Consider the following 10,000-nt stretch of genomic DNA (forward strand, 5'->3'; position numbering starts at 1 on the left):
TCCACAAATGAGAAGTAAAGAAGACAAGGTGAGGGTTGTGTCTCCCTCCTTCTCCTCCTCCTTTATCAAGAAAAGGTAGCAGTTTCTTCACCACTACTGCTACTACTGCTGCTACTGCTGCTACTACTGCGGCAGAACTGTGACTGGCTGCTCTCACCCACGCTCGCCATCCACTCAGGTGAGAGAGAGAGAGAGAGAGAGAGAGAGAGAGAGAGAGAGGAGGGATGGGGGTGAGTAGGGGAGTTGTTTTCGCGACCTTGACCTCTGAGGCGCGGCATTATAGTGTGTGGCCCCGTGTAGTGGTGTGGTGTGGTTGGGGGGGGAGGAGAGGGGTGGTGTGATGGCGTGCCAAGGGGGTGGGGGGGTCGCCGGGCACAGCAGGAGAGCTTTCCTGCTGGTGTGTGGCGCTCTCCCCCCTCCCCGCGCTGCCTCCCTGCCTGCCTTACTGACTATGCCGCCCCCAGCAGCATGGCGCCGCGCCGCCAGCCGGCCACGCTGCAGCAGCAGTGCGTGAATCACCTGGCCTGTCGCCTCGACCACCTGTGTGACCAGCACGCCCACGCCCACACCCACGCCCACCTGTTGGCCGCCGCCGCACACCTGGACGCCGTGCTGCCCACGGCCCTGCAGGCTGCCATAGGTAAGCCTCGCCCCGCCCTGCCTCCCCCTGCCTGTCCTTCCTCCTAAGTGTGGTTCCTTCCCCCCACCCCTTGCATCTCACCACTGACTGGCCCCTGTCTGCAGGAGAAGAGGTGCTGGTGCTGACGGAGGCGCGGCAGGTGACGCCCTCCCCGGCTCACGTGCGTGTGCTGCTGCTGCTGCGGGCACAGCGGCTGTCTGCCAGCGGGTCTGTAGTGCAGAGCGGCGTGTTTGAGGAGGGCGCCAATGGTTCGCACCTGGAGGCCCTGACGCTGCTGTACGGGGGCTGCGGGGGGCGCGCCGCACATCTGTACAGCTTCCTGCACACCGCGGCGGCGCTCACCACGCTGGTGTGCACTGATTTCTGCGACAACACCATGATTGACATCGTAGCGCGCACCTGCCCGCGCCTGCACCTGCTGGACCTGCGCGGCTGCTACGACGTGACGGACGAGGGCATGGTGCTGCTGTGTGGGCTGCAGCAGGGCCTGCGGGGCAGCCTGGAGGCGCTGGGGCGCGGGGACGTGCTGCGGCCCACAGCTCCGTGCTGCGCCTCGCTGCGGGAGATCAAGCTGACCATGACCAAGGTGACGGAGGCGGGCGTGGCCATCATCTTGCTGGTGCTGACGGACATACACATCCTGCGCGTGCCGGACGTCAGGATGGAGAAGCTGTTCAGCTTCCTGCAGACTCTGGACCACAAGGACGTGCAGTGCAACCTGCGGGAGTTCCACTCGCGCGAGATTCTCAACGAGTTCCAGCTGGAGGTGCTGGTGGGCCTGTGTCCCAACCTGCAGTACCTCCAGGTCTCCTTCACCGGCACACCTGACATGGACCTGGCGCGCTTGCGCCTGCTGCCACGCCTGCAGAAGTTGCGCCGTGCCAAATTCGCCGACGTAAACTGCGACGCCCTGGAGTGGTTCCTGCGCGAGGCGGGGGCGCGGCTCACGCACCTCTTCCTGTACACGTACCACACCAGGTTCTCGCAGCAGAAGCTGAGCATCAGCCGCCGCCACCTGCAGGTGCTGGCCTCGCACTGCCCGCACCTGCAGGCGCTGTGTCTGGACGGCTACATCCTGGGCGAGGACGCAGACCTGCCGCACCGCCCGCCCCACCACGCCGACCTCCACTACTTCCGCGAGCTGACGTGCCTGCAGGTGGCCTCCATGAAGCTGTCCGAGGAGGACCTGCAGGTGTTCCTGGCGCAGAGCCGCGACCTGCGCGTGCTGGAGCTGGTGCTGCACAACCCGCACGTGCTGCACGACCGCTTGCTGTGTGACCTGCTGGACGCCGGCGTGTGGACCAAGCTGGCCAAGATCCGCGTCCTTAACTCCCCGCTCACCAGCCGCGCCCTGGCCCGCCTGGTGGCCGAGTGTCCGCGCCTCAGGGAGCTGGGCTGCCTCTACACCTGGCTGGTGCCCAAGGAACACGTGGCGAAGTTCAAGCACAACGTCAGGACGCAGAACTTTGACATCGAGATATACTAGCACCGCCACCACCACCACCACCACCACCACAGTGCCATGGCTGTGGTCACTGTGGCGGCGGCAGTGCCGGGCAGTGTTCAGGACACCGTGGTGTTTTGCCTCCTGGAGGTGACGTACAAGATTCTCAGTAGTGTTATTGTTACTGTTGTTGTTTTGTTGCTCTCGTTGTTTGCTCTTCGTTAGGGCCGCCGCGGGGAAGAAGGGGAGGGAAGCAACACACACACACACACACACACACACACACACACACACACACACACGTCGTACCTTTCCTAGCATATCACACTCAATATAATTGTAAGTCAAAGAACATTTTCGTAAACTCAAAAGACGTTAGTGCGTGCGTGAGTGCGTGCGTACGTTCTCGTCTGTACGGAATTGTCGTGGCGCGTGTACGTAATCCAGTGACTTGTGTACGTACGCGTTACTTTTGTTATTATTATTATTATTATTATTATTATTATTATTATTATTATTATTATTATTACTATTATTATTACTATTAGTGTTGTTGTGGCTGTGATGAAGTCTGTTGTGAATATCGTTTATTTTGTTATTGTTGTTGTCTGTTGTTAATATCTGTCCAGTACTCACTATTATTATTATTATTATTATTATTATTATTATTATTATTATTATTATTATTATTATTTGTTAATTTGGTAAGCGTTGACCTTAATAGAAGAGAAACTATTATATACATATTGTCTTTCATCAATATTATAAATAGTTCAATTCTTTCCCTCTATTACAACCTTTTACTTACCTTTCTTAGTAGTAGTAGTAGTAGTAGTGGTAGTAGTAGTAGTAGTAGTAGTAAGAGGAAAGGTGGTGTAGTAGTAGTAGTAGTAGTAGTAGTAGCATAGTAGTAGTAGCAGTAAGAAGAAGAAGAGGAAAGATGAAAGGTGGTAGTAGTGGTAGCAGTAGTAGCAGCAGCAGTAGTAGTAGCAGTAGTAGTAGCAGTAGTAGTAGTACAGAGAATAGTTAGCCCGTACAAAAAGTGTTAGTTTGTTTACATCCAGACACGGAGAAGAAAATACCAAACAGATGTATATTTAGCCTTGTCAAGAGGGAAATGGGGGGGTGAGGGGGTCAGGGGGTGTGGTTGGCAAGAGTGGGTGTCACGTGCTGGGGGGTGGGAGGTGGGAGAGGAAGAGAGGAAGGAAGAGGAGGAGGAGGAGGAGGAGGAGGAAGAGGACAAGGAGTTAATAAGACAAGACACTTTTTTTTTTTATTATTTAATCTTCATTCTTGACTATTTGACGTCATTGCCTCACACCATGTTTATTATTATCTTCATGCGATTATTCTCCTCTCCTCCCCATCTCCCCATCTCCCCATTCATTCACCCCATTCTTTCCTTCCTCCCATCTCCCTCCTGTGTCAATATTAGCATTTTTATTTCTATTTCCCTTATTATTTTCTTTTTCTTTTCCCTTTTCTCTCTTTTGTCTCTCTCTGCCTTCTTTTCTTTCTTTTCTTTCTTCTCTTCCTTCATTTTCTTTCTTTCTTCCTCAGTTTTTGTTGTTGTTGTTGTTGTTGTTGTTGTTGTTGTTGTTGTTGTTGTTGTTGTTGTAGTAGTTGTTGTTCTCTTGATTAAATTATTTTTATTGCTCTTTTCTTTTTTCTCTCTTCTCTCTCTCTCTCTCTCTCTCTCTCTCTCTCTCTCTCTCTCTCTCTCTCTCTCTCTCTCTCTCTCTCTCTCTCTCTCTCTCTCTCAACATTGGCTTCTGGGTCGTAGATGATACTGTTCTTCCTTATCTACTTTTTATTTATCTATTTATTTATCTACTTCTTTCTATCTACAAGAGTTGGCTACCCCGAACCACCTGTACCTTCAAGATCAAGATCAAGATAAGGCACCGTGGGAGAGGCAGGCTGACGGCGGCGCTGGTGTTGTCTGTGTGTGTGTATGAGTGTGGATTTTCTTCCCTCTCTTATCACTGAGGAGGAGCAGAGGTGAGTGTGTTGCTGCCTGGACCCTGCCACGCCCCTGGTGATCTTTAATGGCCGCCAGGGGGAGTGTTGACATGCAGGGGAGGAAATAAAAGGGGTGTGTGTGTGTTGGCAGGGGTTGTTTACTAAGACGTTCCCTGTTTGTGTTTTTTTAACGGGGTAACATTACTATCTTAATTTATTTTTATTTAGAATGTTAGGTTAGGTTTTTATATGTAGTTTTATTTATTTATTTATTTTTGTTATTTCCAGGGTGACAAAATGGCTGCGGCGAGGTTTTCCGAGTTGTTCCGAGTGTCCAGGGCTGCGGTGATTGCCATGGTGCACGTGAGAGCCCTGCCTGGTGAGAGAGAGAGAGAGAGAGAGAGAGAGAGAGAGGAATTAATTTGCTTTCACATTTTTTTTCATTTCTTGTCAATAGTTTAGTTTACATTTTAGTTTATTTTCTTTCTTTCTTTCTTTTTTCTTTTTTTTTCTTTCCTATCCTTCCCTCATTCCCCCTTCCATCTCCCCATACCCTCACCCTTACCCTCCCCCCCTTTCCAGGCACCCCTCTGGCCCACCACAATGTTGGGGACTTGGTGAAGAGGGCAAGGAGGGAGGCTGAAATCTATGTGGAGGCTGGCGTGGTGAGTGACTGATTGGTGACTGACTGGGTGACTGGTGACTGGTGACTGGGTGGTTGGTGACTGGCTGCTTGGTAACTGGTGACTAGCTGATTGGTGACTGACTGACTGTTTACTGGGTGGTTGGTGAATGAGTGATTGGTGACTGGTGACTGGTGACTGGTGGAACTGGAAAAGTGATATTGTTGGTATTATTATTTCTATTTTCTTTTATTTCTTTATTTTCTTTTTTCTTTTTTATTTTCCTTGTGTTCATTTTCTTCTTATTTTCATTCCTTTCCTGTTTTTATTCATTTTTTCATTCACCTTCATTTTTTTTCCTTTTTTTCTCTTATTTATTTTTTTATTATTTTGTATCTTGTTAATTTTATTCATTTCTTTATCCACCTCCTTTCCTTCACTATTTTCCTCTTCTTCCTTTCCTCTTTTCCTCTCTTTTCTGGTTTTTCTCTCCTTCCTTCCCTCTTTTCCCCTCCTTCCTTCCCTCAGTGACCTTTTCCTTTGCTTTTTCCTCTTTTTCCCCTCTTTTTTTAGCCTTCCTTCTCTGAATGACCTTATTTTCCCCTCATTTTTCCCCTCTTCCTTCCCTGATTAACCTCATTTTCCTCTCATTTCTTCCCTCCTCCTCCTCTCCCTCTTCCTTCCCTGATTGACTTGTTTTCCCCTCCTCCCCCTCTTTTCCCCTCGTCCTTTCCTGGATGACTCTTTTCCCATAATTTCTTCCATTTTCCTCCTTTTTCCCCTCTTTTCCCCTCTTAGTGACCTGTGTTCCCCTCGCTGCAGGACGCAATACTGGTTGAGAACATGTTTGACCTGCCGTACGTGAAGGGTGACCAGCTGGGCCCGGAGGTGGTGGCCTGCATGACCCGGGTGTGTCACGAAGTCAGGTGTGTCACCCCCCCACACCTGCCTTGTGGGGTGCAGGTGGGTACTGGAGGAGGAGAAGGTGGTGGTGGTGGTGGTGGTGTTTTTCTAGTTCTGATTCTTCTTGTTCTTGTTTTTCTTGTTCTTTTCTTCTTCTTTTCTTCTTCTTCTTCTTCATCTTCTTTTTCTTTTTCTTCTTCTTGATTTTTATTATTATTATTATTATTATTATTATTATTATTATTATTATTATTATTATTATTATTATTTTTACTTCTATTATTGTAATGCATATAGTTTCTCTCTCTCTCTCTCTCTCTCTCTCTCTCTCTCTCTCTCTCTCTCTCTCTCTCTCTCTCTCTCTCTCTCTTCAGTAGCATAACACATTTCCATATTCATTCTAGTGACTATTTGGTGACTCTATACAGCTTCAGAAACTCATGTGGGGGATTAAAATAGTGAAGACTGTGGCCATTAATCTTGTGCCCTCCATAGACCCTTGCTAATGTCAAAAAAAATGGTCTAATGGTACACAAATCTCAAGGTAAAAATGCATCCCAGTACTGAAAGGGTTAAAATAGTGAAGACTGTGCCCATTAATTGAACAAAAAAAAAAAAAAATAAATAAATAAAATAAAATACATAATGACCTTTGATAGAATAACAAATCACTTTTAAAAAATATCTGCCCCCTCCCCCTCCTCACCCTCCTCCTACCAGGTACTAGCGGGGGGCAACCAGGCAGCCATCGCCATTGCCCAGGCTAGCAATTTTCAGTTTGTGAGAGCAGAGGGGTTTGTGTTTGGCCATGTGGGTGACGAGGGACTGACCGAGGCGTGCGCTGGCCCCCTCCTGCGCTACCGGAGGGCTGTGGGGGCTGAGGAGGTGCTGGTGCTGGCCGATATTAAGAAGAAACATTGGTGAGGGTGTTTTGGTGTGTTTGGGGTGTGTTTTGGTGTGTTTTGGGGTGTTTGGGGGATGTTTGGTGATGTTTGGGGTGTTTTGGTGTATTTAGGGATGTTTAGAGTGTGTTTTGGTGTTTGGGGTTTGTTTGAGGGGTGTTTAGAGTGTTTTGGTGTGTTTTGGGTGTTTGGATTGTTTTGGGGGTGTTTAGAGTGTGTTTTGGTGTGATTAGGGTGTGTTTGGGGTGCATTTGGGTTATTTTGGGATGTGTTTTGGGTATTTTGGGTGTGTTTGGGTGTTTGGAGTGTGTTTTGGTGTGTTTTGGTGTTTGGAGTGTGTTTGAGTGTGATTGGTATAAAATTGGTGTGTTTGATGTGTTTGGTGTGTGTTTTAGTATAATTGGGGTGTTTTGGTGTTTTGGTGTGATTGGAATGTCATTATTCACCCACACACCATCTCTTCCTCTCCCTTTTACCCTCTCACTCTCCCACACACCACTCACCACCTCTCCCTCATGTTCCCTCTCACTCTCTCTCCCTCTCCCATTCACCCTCTCACTTTCCCTCTCTCGCTCACCCTCACCCATACACCACCCTCTCTCCCTCTCCCTTCTCTCACTCCCCTCTCCCCCCCCCAGTGCCCATGCCATGACAGGGGACGTCACCATAGGGGAGACGGCAGGGGCGGCGCAGTTCTTCCTTGCCGATGGTGTGGTGGTGACAGGGGCGGCGACAGGGGCTGAGGCTGACACGGAAGAGCTGCAGGGTGAGACAGGGGTGGCTGGGGGGGGTGACAGGGAGGAGGAGGAAGGAAAGGGAAAAGGAGGAAGGATTGGGCAGGAAACTAAGGGAGGAGGAGAGGAGGAAGAAGGGAAAGAGGAGGAAGGGAAGAAAAGGAAGAGGAGGAAGGGTGAGGAAGAGGAAGAGGAAGATAGAGAGGGAGGCAACAAGAAGAAGAAGGAGGAGGAGGAGGTGGAAGAGAAAGAGGAAGGATGAAAGGGAAAGAAGAAAGGGAAGAGGAGGAAGAGGGAGGCAGGGAAGGGGATGACAGAGGAAGAGGGAAGAGGAAGGGGAAGAGGATAACAGGAAGAGCAAGAAAAAAAAAAAAAGGAAGAGGAGGAAAGGGGGAAAGAAGAATGGAGTGACAGGGGCAGGGAGGAGGAGGAAGAGGAGGAGGAGGAGGAGGAGAAAGAAGGGGAAATGAAGAAAGTAAGAAAATAATGGATAAAAATAAATAAATAGATAAACCAAAATAATAACAATAACAAAAACAACAATAGTGACCTTTCATGACCTTGTTTCCCCTACAGAGGTGCTGGAGAGTGTTGACCTGCCGGTGCTGGTTGGGTCAGGGGTCACCAGGGACAATGTACACACATACATACGTGCACATGGTCTCATTGTGGGGTCTCACTTCAAGGAGGGTGGCAGGTGTGTGTGTGTGTGTGTGTGAGAGAGAGAGAGAGAGAGAGAGAGAGAGAGAGAGAGAGAGAAGTATATGTGTGTGTGTGTGTTCAACATGACCTAACCTAACCTAACCTAATTAACCCAGCCACACCCTAACGAGCCTCTCATTACAGGTGGACAGGTGAGGTGGAGCCAGAGAGAGTGAGGCAGTTCACTGAGCTCGTTAAGAGGCTGAGAGAACAGGTAAAGGACTAATTAGAGACAGGTGGTGATGGTGATGGTGGTGGTGGTGGTGGTTGATTGACAGACAGACAGACAAAGAGATAAGATTAATAAAGGTTTGATAGACAGACAGATAAGTTTGATAAGTAGATATTGAAAGACAGACAGAGATAAGGTTAGTAAATATGTTGATTGACAGACAGACAGACAGACAGACAGACAAGTTACATAAATATTGACAGACAGACAGACAGACAGATAAGGTTAGATAAATATTGACAGACAGACAGACAGAGAAGAAGGTAAGGAATTAAAAGGTAAAAACTAGTTAATTTGCTTGTAATTGTTGTTTTTTGTGTTAAATTGTTGAGTTTATGAATATTCTGTATTTTATTTATGTAATGTATTTTTGTATGATGTATAAATTGGTATGAATATTGTCACTAGTACTTTTATTGTCATTGTTGAGTTTGGATATTTGAAGGGAATATCTCTCTCTCTCTCTCTCTCTCTCTCTAGGTGGAAATATTCTGAAATTTTACATTTATTAGACACATGAATAACTCTGAAGCAATTGTGACACTGTTAAAATGGTAATATTGATTGATTGATACATTTATTGTTGAATTAATAAATAAATACAACAAAGGAGGAGGATGGACTTTGCCATCCCCTTCCCCGTGGGCAAAGACTTCAGGTTAAAGTATCAAAAATATATAATAATAGACTCAACCACTCTCAGGGATACACTCAGGGAATATCCTCAGTTTGCTCCAACAGTGTAGGATGTTTAGACAATAAGGTGTGCAATATCTGTATTTATTTATTGAAGTACTTGTATTCTTGTTATGTATACTGTCAAGTGTTAGATTTTTGATACATTAACCTTACGTGTTTGTCCAGGGGGTGGGTGGCAAGGTCCTTCCTCCTCATTTGTTGTATCTATTTATTAATTCAACAATAAATGTATCAAATAAATCAATCAATCTAATTTACAAACACAAAAACAGCAACTAAAAAGTACCAAATTAGCCCCAAATAAAAAAATAAAAAATAAATAAATAAATAAAGATAGGATAAATTAGTAGGCTCGTATCCCTCAACAAAACCCCCACCAAATTAACCCAAAATAAACAAAATAACTTACAAAGAAACAATAGGTATACAAAATAACAATAAGAAACATAGATAGGATAAGATTAATAGGCTCATCTCTCTCTTTCTCTCCCCCCTCTCTCTCTCTCTCTCTCTCTCTCTCTCTCTCAAAACCACCAAATTAACTCAAAATAAACAAAATAACTTACAAAAATACAATAAAAACACAAAATAATAAAAAAAAAAAAAACAGGATCATTTAAAACAAATAGGACAAATAAATAGGTTCGTATCCCTCTCTCTCAAGGTCACGTCAAGCGAACACGTGGGATAAGTTTGAATTAATTTAGTGCATTTTTCACCTCCTGCGCCTTCGTCAGTGGGAGTGGAAGGGCGCGGCGTGTCTGTAGGTGAGTGCAGGTGTGGCAGGTGTGGGGGGGTGTGGTGGGGAGGGTGGGAGAAGGAAGAAATATGGAGTAATAGGATTTGGAAGGACCCCATGTGAGTGTAGGTTATTCTCCCCCCCCCCCTCTCCTATAGGACATTTTTATATACATGTCAAAGGATTTCAATTTCTCTACGTACTACATAAAGGATTTAGGTTAAGGATTAATTGGTAGGATAGGATATAGGATCTCAAGTACGTATATAGCTTGAAGGATGTTGACGATAAGGATTAATAGGATCTCAAAATATGGATAGGATCTCAACTATGTAGGATTTAGGATAAGGATTCGATAGGATAGGATCTCAACTACCTATATATATATAAAACTTGAAGGATGTTTACGATAAGACAAGG

At 46.5% G+C, this 10,000-nt stretch overlaps 2 protein-coding genes across 4 annotated transcripts in view; both read left to right on the forward strand.

Moving 5' to 3' along the window:
- LOC123517921 overlaps positions 1-2,874 on the forward strand; it is a 3,120-nt gene extending 246 nt beyond the window's left edge. Inside the window, exons 1-3 of one of the 2 annotated variants that reach the window (XM_045278395.1) lie at positions 1-178; positions 465-640; positions 745-2,874. The exon at positions 1-178 is cut by the window's left edge and continues 246 nt beyond it. In XM_045278395.1, coding sequence (XP_045134330.1) covers positions 469-640; positions 745-2,126 — 1,554 coding nt within the window. In that variant the 5' untranslated portion in view covers positions 1-178; positions 465-468 and the 3' untranslated portion in view covers positions 2,127-2,874. The remainder of the gene's footprint in view (positions 179-464; positions 641-744) is intronic. The other variant, XM_045278388.1, reaches the window with a different exon arrangement.
- A 1,057-nt stretch (positions 2,875-3,931) lies between these two features.
- On the forward strand, positions 3,932-8,546 carry LOC123517295 (uncharacterized protein F13E9.13, mitochondrial-like). Of its 2 annotated transcripts, XM_045277245.1 has the most exons (9): positions 3,932-4,085; positions 4,335-4,425; positions 4,629-4,711; positions 5,492-5,632; positions 6,293-6,492; positions 7,113-7,240; positions 7,785-7,905; positions 8,055-8,158; positions 8,291-8,546. In XM_045277245.1, exons 2-8 carry the CDS (start codon positions 4,344-4,346, stop codon positions 8,134-8,136), a joined length of 837 nt encoding a protein of 278 aa, XP_045133180.1. In that variant the 5' UTR covers positions 3,932-4,085; positions 4,335-4,343; the 3' UTR covers positions 8,137-8,158; positions 8,291-8,546. The 2 variants fall into 2 exon arrangements, with proteins under 2 accessions (XP_045133180.1, XP_045133188.1); XM_045277253.1 differs by lacking the exons at positions 3,932-4,085; positions 8,291-8,546 and adding an exon at positions 4,157-4,179 and having other exon boundaries at positions 8,055-8,258.
- Positions 8,547-10,000: the final 1,454 nt, after the last annotated feature.

This window comes from Portunus trituberculatus, chromosome 6 (assembly GCF_017591435.1).
Source record: "Portunus trituberculatus isolate SZX2019 chromosome 6, ASM1759143v1, whole genome shotgun sequence".
NCBI lineage: Eukaryota > Metazoa > Arthropoda > Malacostraca > Decapoda > Portunidae > Portunus > Portunus trituberculatus.

Excerpts from the sequence above, each read along its gene's own strand:
- LOC123517295 (XM_045277245.1), top strand. The coding sequence starts at position 4,344 with ATGGCTGCGGCGAGGTTTTCCGAGTTGTTCCGAGTGTCCAGGGCTGCG. Across the intron at positions 6,493-7,112 it reads GATATTAAGAAGAAACATTG|TGCCCATGCCATGACAGGGG; the intron begins GTGAGGGTGTTT and ends TCCCCCCCCCAG. Across the intron at positions 7,241-7,784 it reads TGACACGGAAGAGCTGCAGG|AGGTGCTGGAGAGTGTTGAC; the intron begins GTGAGACAGGGG and ends TTTCCCCTACAG.